At 37.7% G+C, this 14,427-nt stretch overlaps 1 protein-coding gene across 9 annotated transcripts in view; it reads left to right on the forward strand.

The window, feature by feature from the left end:
• Positions 1-14,427, forward strand: part of COBL (cordon-bleu WH2 repeat protein) — a 206,459-nt gene that overhangs the window by 157,401 nt on the left and 34,631 nt on the right. For 8 of the 9 annotated variants that reach the window (XM_037379292.1, XM_037379290.1, XM_037379291.1 and 5 more), the window contains one exon: positions 35-205. The exons of the other annotated variant lie outside the window; for it this stretch is intronic. In XM_037379292.1, coding sequence (XP_037235189.1) covers positions 35-205 — 171 coding nt within the window. The remainder of the gene's footprint in view (positions 1-34; positions 206-14,427) is intronic. 9 annotated transcript variants of the gene reach the window in all.

Below are 14,427 nucleotides of genomic sequence, written 5' to 3' on the forward strand. Positions count from 1 at the left end.
CAATGAAGTAACTAGTCAATTGATCCCCCTGTAGGTGATGGACGGCAGGTGCCACAAAAGCCTCCTAGAGGCACCGCTCGTGGTCCACCCCAGTTAGTGATCCCCCCACCCCCACCTTACCCTCCTCCTGACAGAGACATTGTGGATCCAACAGTGTGTTACAGAGAAGCAGATGTTGCAACACCAACAGAGCTGGTACCTAAACGTATGTTTGAAAATACATGTATTTGCCTTTCCGCTCTTTTGATGGTTACTCTCAGGGTTAGCTTTTCCAGACTTTCTTCTCTGCTTTCTAGACATACATGTCTGTTTTTTCCCATTTTTCCAGCCTGTTGTCTTTTAAAATGTCCAATGCAGTGTAACTAATTAATATAAAGAAAAAAACCCCACTTGTTTGAAGACAGTTTTGCAGATAACACCTGGCCGTTGTGTGGAAGCATTTAAAAACAACCATTAAACCGTGTGACTTTGTGCAGCTGGAAGCAAATATCTGATTTAATTGTATTAATTCTCCATGTTTGGTTTTCTATACTAACATTTTTTCTGTCTCTCCAGAGACAGAGTTCCTTTGAGAGTCAGAGACAGAGTTCCTTTGAGAGTCAGTAGGTCTGTCAGTCTAGGTTGAAAACTACAGGGTCTGCCTTAGGAAAACTAAGCCATTTACAGGAGCTGTATACTGTTCAAAGGCCTTCCTGTCCTAATGGGTACATCTTCCTTGCCATCTCTGGATAGTCCTTTGTGTGCTCTTCCCCTTGGGGTGTAACAGTTATCAGACAAAGAAATAGGGCATTTTCCACATCCTTGTGCATTTGTGAAAAGCATGTTTTCATGCTACTTTTTCATGCTTACCCATCGACTGTCTTTAAGTCTTTGTATATAGTCCAAGCCTTTGATCGGTTATTGTGTTCCCCGTGGGCTTGCCCTGCACACCAATGTAGATCCCGTGAAACCAGCAAAGCTCTGCACGCTATGGCATCTCATGGACACGCTTCCTTTGAAAGTTAGGAGGGTGTCTCCTAACCATGGGATAGAGAAACGTCTCTATTAGCTGCTAATTTGACAAAATATCTTTTTCTGGGACATTTTCTTTACCAGAATTATTCTGCAGGTAGCAATTACTCTGATACCTCAATGTTGGTGTGTTTGCTGTTGGATGCCAGCTAAATCTAAAGCATTATTTTCAAAATCTGTGCTGAGGAAATACAGACTGACAAGTTTTACTGGGGGGAAGAGAAGGAAATAAAGGGGTTCATACTAACAGAAAACAGAATCTTAGTGAGGATTAACCCTAATTCATTTTTGCTGGCATATGCATCATATCATATCATACTTTAAATCTTTTTTTTCTTTTTTGCTAGATACCATCAGCTTGCATACAGTGTTTTCTTTAATAAAAATCTCTTGTGGCCTTCTTTGCATTAATATTTCTGTTTCATTTGAGTTTCTACCACTGTTATTTTGCAATGCTTTCCAGATCTACCTTGGTGATCAAGTACCCTTTAATCAATGCAGCTCTTGATTTTATCAGCCTGATCATTTGCTCTTAAATAAACAATATCCCAGCCAAAAGATTTTGATTAAGCTTGTACATGGAAACATAAAGTGACCTTTTGTTATCCTCAGTTTACTGAGAGCAAAAGAATAGTGTTTAGTGGGTACTAATTTTAAACTTAAAAGCATCAGTGTTGAAGAGGGACAAGTTTAGCTTTATAATTATGCTGTGTTCTACTTAGAGAAAGATAGATGTATAGATTTACACAACAGAAATGTGTATAGACATACCCATGAGAGAAAGCAGCACATACGACAGATGCTAATTATATTGACTAATGCCATTCTGAAAGGCGCTTAGATACCGTAGTGATTAGTGGTATAAGAACAGGGTTTTGCAATGATGTTTTTTATTGCCTGAGAATGCCTCCAGCAGTGCAAATAGGTCTTCGGCGGTAGATTCAAAGAAGGACAAAATTTTCAGTCTTCCTAAGTAACCTCAGTCAATGTGTTTTCTCATGGAACAAGGTGGGAAGGAGGATAAGCTACTGATGCTAGCTGTTGATGAAAGTCATGTTTGTTCTGAAATCACTCTCAAAACAGCTTTCTCTGATGAGGATTGTGGTCGTCTTTGCTGAGTGGATGACTGCTGGCAGCAGTTAAGTCTTTCACAAGATGAGATTCCCATTCAGAAATTAAAATATGGTGATCATATGGAGTTTAAATTCTTGTTCCTTACGATCCGCCACTGTCTGTGGGGCACTGTGTCTCACCCCTCATTCCTTCCCAGCAAACACACAGTTCTCCCATTGTGCTCTGGGAAACCCATGTTGAGGAATTTTCATTTCATAGAGGACAGTGGTAATCACTCTTCACGGAGTTTTCCAAACTTATGTGGAGTGTAAGTCATTCATGAATAGGGCCTTTAGTAAGATACTTGGGCTTTTCTGACTCTTAATGGTAAGAATCTCTTCCACAAACAAGAGTGCAATTGTTCCTCACAGTTTTTGCTCTTTAATCTTTTTATTCTCATTACATGACCTTTCCTCTTAACTTTTGGTCTGGTAGGCCTTTAGCTGCTTGTTGTGTGCATGTCTAAAATGATATGTTTATGGGATCCTTTCTCCTTCCTTATCTTACTAATCAGATTGTTCATGGCCTGTGATTCTAAGATTGACTGCACTTTGGGAATGCAGAAACGGAGATTGTCACCTCTGTTGCATGGTGTTTGATTATGTCACAAAACCTGTGAAGTTTCCAATAAATGAGCCAATAGTGAGCTCTGTGCTACTTACCTCAGGTAAAGAATGCATATACTGGGAGACCGCTGCACCTAGACGAGCAACTAAAACATGCTGCCTTGAAATGTTTTCTGCTAGTTCATTAGAATAAATGCAATATTCCTGTGAACCTCCATGATTAACCTTTTATTTGGCTTGTTATGCTATCATTAAGAAATGCAGTAAGAAATTAAAAGCTGTTTGAAAAAGAATAAACAATTCTTCTTCATATAGAGTGAGATCCTGAAATTCTTCACTCTGACTCTGGATAAAGTACTAGTGAACTCAGGGTTCACACTGTGGAAGGGCTCAACAACTGATGGATTTTTAAATTTTGGAAAGTGTTCTGTCATTAAAGAAGTTAAATCATGATTTGAATGTGTCTTTGTTTTTAACTATAGATCAAAAAAAATCAATCATTACCTAACCAGAAAGTTTGAAAGGGATGAAGAAGTGGGTATAAGCATTTCCCAGTTACTTTGTATGGATGACATGTATACTACTAGTTGATGGATAATACAAGGTTAATTTTAAGGAACAAGGAGAGCAGAAAGCAGCCTTGTCACTGTATCTAGTTTTTGTAGTTTTTCTTTGTATCATCGTTACATTAACAGGTGTTACCAGCCACTGGACAAAAGCTGTGACAGTTTTCACAAGGACTTTAGTCATATTTCTTAAGTCACCTTAGATATCTATCTAGACTTTCACAGTCATTAGCGATAATCTGTAAGGGTTGGATTTTGTTAATTTGAAGCAAAAATAGGTAGAGAAACTCACAGAAAGGAAATTACATGTTTTTACATGTGGTTCTAAATTAACTGAGAACTGCAGGCTGCTGAGTAGGGAATTTTGCTGGCCTGTCATAATGCACTGCCTCAGAAGGCATCTACCAAGTGACCCAGCCTTTTCTTTCTTAGAGATGGTCTTTAAAGTGAGAAAACCTGCAAGTGTGACTTAGGAGGCTTATACTGCCTCACTCCTTGTACTCATCCAGTCTGATGTGAGGCTAAAGAATGAAGTTGAATCACCAACAGCATCTGTCTTTACTTTCTGGAGAATGAAAATTCAGGTCAAGTAAAGCAGTATTCATAGACATGCTGAATATCTGTAGGTGTTGTGCTGTTGGGATTGAGTTAGTTGATACATGAACCCAGGTAGGTAGTCTCAGAGCATCTGTGGGATTCTGAATTTTAGTACACATGCCCACACACCTACACCTCCTTTCGGCTTCTGATTCTTTAACATTACTGAACATGCTAGCCATTCTGCTGTCTTACCTACACAATATTTTTAATTTTGTCCTTTTACTCTTTTCCCCCAACAGTTTACTGTTGTGCATCATTCCCTTCATACACCAAGCGCGTCTGACAGACCTTGCCTCTTCCTATGACCTTCATACCTCTGAACCTCCTGTTGCCTCTGCTACCCTGATTCTTCTGTTGCCTTCCTTCCTCCCCTGCTGGAAAAGAACCTTTTTTTCTGACTGAGATTTTGGCTTCCTTTCTTTTTGAACTTGCACATTTTCTTTTAATTACTATTGATTATTTTTGGCTGTGATTCATACTCATTTGTGAGATGTATGCTCCAGAACTGAATGCTGTGTTATAAAAATCTATATATCAGCCTCAGAAAGTTTATCCGTACATTTTTCTGTTCTTTTTGAAAAGTTTATCTTTATTTTGAGCGTGGTTTAATTTGATTTGGTGTTTCAAAGAGTTTTTTGGGGGGGTGTCTTTCAACACTATCTGAAGATTTAATGAAAACTTCTTAAAAACTTCCTTTTTCCCTGTTAGCCTAGGTATAACATTTTACATTCTCTAATACATTCTAGTCTTCCTTCATTGCATATATTTCGTTCCTTTGGAACTAAGCTGGAACTGGGCATGGCCTAGCCAAGTTGAAATACAAGATTCTTTCTATATCTTGGCTATCAGTCAGGCTGCTGAAGAAAAAAAGAAACAGAAAGGATCTGTTGGATCTATAAGGGGCCTAGAAGGAATACTGAGAACCGGTACAAAATGCACTGATTCATAAGGCTTTACTTCAGCTTTCATCCTGATGCTTAGTATGAGTAATTTTATCTTGATGCTAGAGACATCCTATGGAAATCAACGTGTGTGTTCTATTTCTGTAACAAAAGATGCAAACGCTGTTTGCTCGAGATAAATCTTGTTCTGCAAGTCTCCTTTTCACAGTTGGAATAGTCAGTGAGTTATAATTAAAATAGCAGCTGTAGAACTGTACTTACCAAAAACTTTTTCGCACTGAAGAAAGTTCTTCATGTGAACAGCCCATAAGACATGTATTTTTAATCATTCTTAACTACAAACACAGGTTTTATGAGTTGCAATGGTGCACACACCCAGAACTATTCTGAACTCACTGTTACTGTGATTTAGGTCATTTATGTTATTTAAATGAGTGAGTGCAATACATAACTAATTTAAATGATGAAAAATTATTGTTCTACCCTCAAGCAAATAATGTGTATCTTGAATCCTTTCCAGGTCCACAAAGTGGAGAATAAGAAAGAAAAGCATTCCTGCAGATAATGTGAAACATGACTGAAAAGGGTTTTGACAGTTTTTAATACAAATATGACATGTAGTTAATAAGTTTTAAGTAATGCTTCAATAAGTATACTTAATACCCTCAGGGTCTTCTAATAAAAGTGGAGTAGAACTGAACTGTCTGTGCTGCCATATACTTTGTAATAACTTCTTAAGACAGGACAATGGTTTAATTGTAAGTCTTCTCTTAAAAAACTAGTAGGTGTTCACAATGTGAAGATTAAGAACGTAATTTACCCATTCTCATTACTCTATTTACATCCTGTTTGTAACTCCATGGAGTTACATGCCATGTGCAGTTCAGACTAGTATAAAAATGGAATAATGAAGTGGCCGAACAAAGTTTTTTATATTGAGTACGATATAGAAGTACAGTGTATTGTTAAAGCAGTTCCTAGCATTGACACCAGTTTATCTTCCAGGAGGCTCGAGTTTCCAACAAAACTACATTTTTGCTGAAAAAATTTCCTTGCTTTGAAGGAATATAGCTGTGACTTCTCTCCATGTAGCTGACAAGTTTGCTCTGAAAAGCTGTCTCTCTTCAGATGGTCTGCTCAAACTCTTAAAAGCTCTAGATGAAAACTCAAGAAGTTCATTACTCATCCTTAAGTTTACTTTTTTTTCAATTAAAATGCAAGATTTGCCTCTAAAATATGTTTGTGGGAATTAACGTTTTCTGTGTAATTCCTGTGTAAAATATTTTAATGACTGGTTTATCCTAGCCAGCTCTGCCTTTCTGAATTTAAAAAAAAATGCCTTGCTTATGCTAGCTCGTATCCTTTTATTCTTACAACTTCATAAATGTCGGGTACGTAGATAGGATTAAACAAAACTTGAAAAAAAAGAAGAAAAATTGCTGCATCTTCACAAGAAGTCATCTTAATTATAAGAAATTCCACTATAATATTAGCATATTTAAAATCTCCCATTACTATACACAGTGTGGGAAATAACTTTCAGTGACAGTCATTGGATCCATGTTACCTGTTTCACAACTGTTAATTCATTAATATTGTGTGTGCAAGGAGGTAAATTGTTTAAGCAAAGTGTGATTATAGGAACGTGAACTCCCTGGAAGTTTGGTTTGTGAGCACCAGCTTAGTGCTGAGGTACAGATGGGGAAGCCCTGCTTGTACCAGGTGTTGACCCACGATTTCTAACATCACCTTAATTTGACTTCTGGAAGAGAATGAGAGTTTTCTTGTCATTTTCAATGAGAGAAAGACATGTCAGTTTAGGTCAATTTGATGGATTCTTAATTTAACAGTGATATGAAAGGATATTGGCTTGGTTTTACTCCTTGTATTTTAACTATGGAGACATCAGAAGTGTAATGAGAACAACATACAGAAATTGATAACAATTTGATTACTATACTAAAATGTTTTACCAAAATGCTCTTACCAGAGTTGTAAGAAACAAATTTAATATATTCAGGATTTATCTGCACTACCAGGCAGCATTGCTCAACTACTGTCCTTCATGGTAAGATGATCTGGGGCAAAAAACAAATAAACAAAAAAAAGCCCCAACACTGGACAATATTATTAAGCCCTTTCAGGAGGAAAAGTAAATGCATAGATAGCTTATAAATCAAAACAAATTCTAGTATTACGGCTCCGCTCTTAGGAAATAAGGACAGATGGATAATGTATGATTAAACCCATTCTGATACTTGAAGAATGTGCTCAACCCTTATGAAACCCAGTGAATTAGAAACAGATTAAGCTTCGAGGTGGACAGATTTTACTGAATGGCCATATATAAAACCTTTTTGTGGATACCGCCAGGGGGAGCCGATGTTGTCACATATATGCAATAGGTAGCAAGTAAGAGTAATGCTAAAGGTGAATTTTAAGCTAATAGCTGCCACACTTACACAAAGATTTTCAGTTCTTGAAGAATGCCATAAAATTAAACTGAGTTCATTGAGTTGTTTTTTTCAGCAACTAAAAATAAAAAACCAAAATTTTCTAGGTATTTTTTAAATCAGTTTCATTACAAATAGGAAGATGAAGATAAAATCATATTTGCAGGTGATGCCACTGTGATAGCATCTTACAGATATAAGCTCAAATTTTTAATCGAGGCATTCTTGCAGAGGGTGGTGGCATGCTGGGTTGGCTATTATATTGCATAGATATTAACGTGCATATTTATGGCAGCTGTGTCCAGGGTTTGGAAATCAGTGCATATGGCTGATGCATGTGCCTAAGAACAAGTGCATAGGAGCAGGTCAGGTTTAGTGCCAGTGTAGAAAGACACGTTCTGCTAGAAAAGTTTATCAGCTTGAGTTCTAAAAGTATGAACAGATTGTTTTAGCATCCATCCTCTTTCACAGACAAATGCTTTGTGACCAGCAATGCAGTCATTCAGGGACTAAAATCTAGGAAGTTAGAGACTCTCCAAACATTCTTAAATGTCTTTTCTGCACTTAATGCTTTCTTTTTTTTCCTTAGGATTGAAAACTTTGAGGACTGAAATGAATGTTGCCTTTCTCACTGAGCAGCTGGATTTTTTCTTTACTGGTGATAGGGCTGTAGAATACTAAACTTTGAACTCATTCCATTTTTATCTTTAGAAAACGTGCTGCTGGTCCAGAACTGAAACTTATTGTGGGCAGGTAAAAAAAGGAGAGAATATTCTAAATATATGAATGGAAAAAGGGAGTATTTCACTTCTTGTTCATTTTTAACTGAAACTATTTAAAGCTGTTCATGGCATCAAGTATGTTCAAATAAGTGCCAAGGGAAAGTGATTGACAGAGAAATTGTCCAGTCCAAATTGAGTGATGAATTGCAAAGGCCTGTGATGCATTTATTGATTAAACATACGGCCATGCAATCTATCATATGCCCATCATCTGTCCGTGTATTCTGCATTTGTAAACTCAGCTCTGTGGTCATGATTCTCATGCACTCATCATTGATGTTTACAGCCACTTTAAGCCCTCTTTATTGTTCATCCCAGTGTAAAAGTGCCTTTTCGTGTGAGTTGGGCCATGTGTGTGTATATAAGACAGCACTTCTGTCTTCTAAGTTGGCTTCCAGTCACTACCATGACTCTCAACATATATTTAGTACATGCAGTAGGCACCATTTAACTTTCCGTACTAAAATACATGTTATTTTAGAAGACAGAATAACTTATTCCATCCCTCGAAAATTACAGCCATTTTGTTTCCTAATGTCATTGCAAAGCTATGAACTCCCCCCTCAAGGACAGCGAGACAAACTTGCAGTCACTGTTTACACACTTCTTATTCAGGTTCTCTCATGTATAGTATGCAGATAAGCTTCGCTATAGCACCTGTATGGCTAGAGAAGTCCACTGTTAAAAATCAGAAGTTAACAGAATAAAAAGTGACATGATTAATTCTTCGTTTATCCGGAAGAGCTTACATGTAGTAAACCCTGCTGATTTTTGCTGAGGTGGAGGAGGAGGGTGATCTTATATTTTTCTGTGCAAGAATCAGCTGCTTTATTCCTTGTTTATTGCATATTCTTCTGTGATGCTTTGACTTCAAGTGGTGAATGACTGCTAAAAGGATCAAGTCCAGTAGCAAGAATGAAATACTTCAGATGATAACATATTAAATAGTTATCAGCTACTGAGGCCTTCATTAATGTGCCTTGAATGTTCCTTGAACATGAAAGATACTTTTTCTTTCTTGTCCAGTTCTAATAAGAAAATTGTAAATTTGGGTCACCAGATCTGCTTCATTGTCTCATGCCTTGACAAAGGTCTGAAGGAGGAGACTCGGTCCTGGGTAAAGGTAACACCAGGTGGAAAGGGGATATTTTGTATTCCCTTACATGTGCACTCAACTGCCTGCCTGTGTTGGAAATAATACCTGTGATTTTGCAAATGCTGAGCAGCAAGTCAGTCCTAATGTAAGGGGAGCACAATTCCTTTGACTATAACAAAGTATTTTCTGGTTACATTAAGTATGGGACTGGACTCCAGTGAATGAAATACTCTTTCTAGCCTCATTTCCTGATAATTTATGTTTTTATTTCCTAGAGTGTGTAACAAACCTTAGCTACACATTTCCCATCCTGACTAAATCTAAAGACATTTCTCTTCTAATTCCCTTGAGCACAGCTCTGCAGTGCAAGTGGTCTGTGAACTGTGCATGTTTATTTTAAGAGAAACAAAATTCTCCATTTTCCTCCTCTTTATAAGAGCAGTTTATGTGAGCTGTATCTTTAATAACTGAGTAGTGCCTTAAACATGCTCTGTTGTGCTTGAACAGTGGAATATGAAGAAATTGCAGCACCGTACAAATAGAGAGACTTACACTTTATTGGTTTAGTGGTGGACTTAGCAGTGCTAGGTTAATGGCTGGACTCGATGATCTTGAAGGTCTTTTCTAACCTAAACAATTCTATGACTCTGTGAGCCTGTGATCAGTAACAAGCTGGACTAAACATCTCTGTCCAGCCAAATACATGCGTGTGGTGTGGGTGTGAGTGTGTATGAGACCTTTAATTCTGGGTATGAGTTTGAAGTAATGCTTGATTTACACATTATGTATGGACCAAATCAAACTGGAAGGTTGGTGTTTGAATTGGCGTTGAAATTTGTAGTGCAAGATCCTACTGATTCAAATGCAGGCAATGCACATGGAGCTACAGAAAGCAAACTGTTGAAAATCTTTGTATTCTCTCTTCCAGGTAGGTGACAATACCCATACCAAAGTGCTGGTCCATCCTTAAAGATGCTCATACTCAGCTTTTCATATTACCACTTTTAAGTCAGTAAACACTTGACTAAAATGCCTGCCTGCTTTCTTCTAAGAAGTTGAGAATTCTGGCCATGCACATTCACTTCTGAGTTTTAGGGCCTGAGGGAGCAAAAGGCTGAGAGCAGAGACAGAGTCTCTTTTGTCAGCTCCTTTTGTGGATTCCATAATTGGTTCCTGGCCTGGATAAAACAATTACTTTCCAACCTACTGTACCATAAGCAGAGGTGGGGTGTAATGGAGGACAAAGACCTAAAACAAAAGAAGACTGAGGAAGTAACGAGAAAGAAGGACTATGACAGACTTTTTTTTTTCTTTTAACACTATTATAATTAGAAGGTGAAAGTAAAGTTGCTAAATATGTGGTAACCTCCCATGAATAGTGAAGGACTAGTAGGGGAATACCTAGTTAACTTGTTAGAGCAAACAGACAAAACTACTAATTCTTTCACTTCCGTCATCTAATGAAAATTATTATTGATCTCTGATTTTTAAAACACATGAGGTTAGCATTTTTCTTCTTTTCTCTCCCATGATTGTTTCCTCTATTTTTTCACTTGACAAGAAGCTTAAAACTGAAGGGGGAAATATTTTTTTCAATTCATAAAACCATGAACATTAATGGAGAAATATTTTCAACATTTTTTTCTCAAGTGAAAACATGCAACAGGTCTATTTATAAGGTGTGTCTAGGTGTAACAGTCAAGACTTGAAAGTCAAGAATTGTTACACTTCTTAAATTATAAAAATTAGAATTACAGAGACTGTAAGAAAAACTAATTGGCTTTAAGTTCAAAATAAAAACTTTATTTAACATTTACTGGTAAGAGACAGCATTTTAGAAGCTGAACAGATTCTTGTATTTGACTTGCTCTACAGAAAGCCTCAAGGTGGACTGTAGAGGGCTGTACAAGAGCCAGCCTGTATCACTTCTTGGCGTTGCTGGAAGCAGATAAAGTAGTACTTTGGGGACTGTTGCATGAATGCATTGGAATTAGGTTTTATTCTGAAACCGTTTTTGAGTGCTACCAGTTTCTCAGACACATTAACTCAATGCTCAGGAGTGATATGATGCTTTTTTACCAGGTAAAACTTATCCCACTTTCTGCCCCAAAAGAGGAAAGACATTTTTTTTTCAGAAGAAATAGTATTTTAATTAAACACAACGTATGCAAATAGTTTATTAACTACTATGATTTTAAAATACATTTTTTTACTTTTAAAAATCTTCTCTGTTTGCCTTCAGAAAATGAGAACGATTTGGTGATTAACCAACCAGTCAGTAAAAGAAACTTAGAGGTTGAAGTGTCCAAGTTTTCCAAATGAAAACATTTGGTAAAAAAAAAAAAAAGAAAAAAAAAAAGAAAAAATTAAAAAAAAAAAGAAAAAAAAAGGCATGCATATACTGTAATTTGCTTGTTTGCTCCACTCCCTTGTGGACATGCCCAACTTCCTCTGTACCTGGCAGTTTTCCTGTTCTCTATTCATTCAGGCTAATCAATGGGATTCAGATGTTCCTCAAATAAAATCATTTGGCTTCAGCCTGCTCTTGCAAGAACACAGATTGAAGTAAAAAGGCTTTTCCTCAATTTTCGAGTACATGAAGTATATGCCACTGTTCATAATACGAGACTTCAGCAATGTATCAATGGCACTTTTTTACACAAAAAATCCTTGCACAGGGAACCTACTTGCATTTTTTTCGTGGAGTTGAGTTAGTGTCTGTGAGACAATTAGCAGACTGAAAACAATGAAGATCAAAGTCTTTAAATTTACATGCGTAATGTGAAGAGGAATAACAAACATACCACCAGCTTGATTCTGTGCTGATCTGATAGGGGCCACTCTAAGGTGAGAGGAGAGTTTTATAATCTTGTCCTGAAATGAGCAATCAGAAGAATGAAGATAATGTTTGAGCATTACTGTACAGATAGTACTGTATAAAGTGGAACAGTGGCCAGTCACACCTGCTAAAAAAATGCTGAACACGATCCTTGTGTAGTGTTTTTAGGAAAAAAAATTATCTGGTTCTTCATAGCTTAAAAGAGGAGGTGCTTTTTTTCTTTTTCTTTTCTTTTTAGTTAGGGATAAGTAGGGGAAAGAAAGAGGATAATAAAGGGATAATAATGGATAAAAGGGAAATAATAGATGGAGTAAAAAATCCCAGAAGTTTCAACTTCTTGCTTTTCGGAACCAAAATGGATGTTAGGATTTGGGAATTTTTCCTTTTTTTCTTCTTCTTTGTTTTCATCTTCTCCTTCCCCAGACCCCATCAACTAATTTATTAAGCATTTCTTTTGGACTTCTGAGTTAATGATTCAATTCTCTGGTATCTAAACCCCAGCGCACTTTGGGTTGAAGCTTTGTATTGTTCACAGCATCCTTCCCTCAGACATCCCTGGTAGATAATAGAGAATGAGCTTTTAGGTCAGCACATACATGAAGAAAGTCTCCTTGCTCTGTCCTTCTACCTCTTTATGAAACTTTTGGAACTGAACTTCAGACTGTTATCCTTCCTGACTAATTCAGGAGTTGGCAGACAGTTTAAAAGTTACTGGAGGATTTCATAGACAGACCTATAATCCTACAACAGTGTGACCTTCTTAACCCAATTTCTGCAGGAACTGAAGCTGAAAAAAAAAGAAACTCAAAGACATTTCCAAATTTCCCGTAGGAAAAATTACCTTTTATGCTGATCCTAATTAAGACCATTAACTCAGGTGAAAAATTCTTCTAACTAGCTTGTCTGTTTTGAGGGTATGATCGTAGTGAACCTTCAAATTCTAGAAATGGCCCTGCTCCAGCAAAGCACTTGAGCATGCTTGATCAGGTACCCCATTATACAGCATGCACATTATTACTGAATGAACTGTGTAAATGAAAGCTTTAAAATGCTTTGCATGAATAAAAATGCAGACGATTTTTCCCTGTGGGGATTCATCCCATGCAGGAGATATCTGCAGCTTTGCATTTTAATCAGTGAGTGTTTCTGTCCTGCTCACATTGAAGTCAGTGGCAAAACCCAACTGCTGAAGTGGAAGCAGGATCAGTGCAAAATACGAAAGGGGAGAATTTATTCCAAGTGGGTGTCTGAATGATGACCCATTTCTTGCAGGCTGCTGTTCACCATGCTACCAGAGATGACACTGCCATTAACATTTTACTATCCAGAAATCATACAGTGCGTAACATCCAGTTACCACTGTTGCATGTTTGCATTTTTTCAGGTTTATAGGGAAAGAGCCCCAGGGCAAAGCACAATTGATGAGATAATTGACTTCACAAGAGGACTATGAAAGAGTGGGCCAAATTCAGCTCTGACTTAAGTATTCCATCTCTGCTTATGTCTGAGATAATCTGATCTAGTCCATCTGCTGTCAGAGGAGTGGTGGCATAACAGCAGAGCTGTTCTGTGAGCGCTTTGTTCTCTACCTATCCAATATTCCGCTTGTTAGTAGGCTCCCAGGGAGATCTTCAGTGTGCACTGCTGAAAAAGATAACCTCATTGCTGGAGCCTGAAGTGGCTTTCATGATACCCTGCATTTGATTCTTGCCCCATGCAGTGTTTTCTTGGCTATGTCTGTGTTACTGGAAGTCTGTCTCTTGCCATCCTTCCATAGAACCAATTGCCTTTATGGGTTCTGCAGCGCGTCTGTGACTCTTTGCAGCTAGTGTAGCCCCAGGGTGCCTGGCAGTGTTTTAGGTGGTGAGCATGCTTGGCATACACTGTCCTGGCCTCACTGCCCTCGATTTGCCCTCATCCCAGCGTGAGAGTCTGGTCTTCTGAGCGCCCAGAAAATGTCCTTTGGAAATGATATGATGCCCCTGTGTAGGGTATCGCACAAGATCTTTAGGGAGATCTTAAAATGCTCTGGTTCTCAGTTTTGTTCTCTGCAAGAATAATTCTTTCTTCACTGGGCAGTTTCAGAAGGCAAAATGTCTTAGTGATGAGAAGTGTTCAGGTACTCCAAGAAGCGTTTCTCCAGGTACATACATTTGTTGATGTCACTGGACATCTTACAGCTATGAGAAATACGATAGCAGAGTAATCAAGTGTGAATGTGCAGTAAGATGTGTATTAACTAAACTCAGAAAAGCAACATGGTCTTTGAAGTTAAAATATTTCTGGATATGTAATTGCCAAAGTAAACCACCAACCAAAGTATATTGAAAAGCCTGTTGTTTGAACTTTGGGGAGGGAAGCAGGTATTCCATTGATCAGGAGGTCCAAGAGGAGTCAGTTAATGTACATCAAAAGAGGTCAGAGTAGAGCTTTGTGTCTTCAGAGCACAGAGGTGTATGTAAATGTTTTCGTACCTAAATTTGGAGCTAGCTGTTGAAA

Source organism: Falco rusticolus, chromosome 3 (assembly GCF_015220075.1).
Source record: "Falco rusticolus isolate bFalRus1 chromosome 3, bFalRus1.pri, whole genome shotgun sequence".
In the NCBI taxonomy this organism is placed as follows: Eukaryota; Metazoa; Chordata; class Aves; order Falconiformes; family Falconidae; genus Falco; species Falco rusticolus.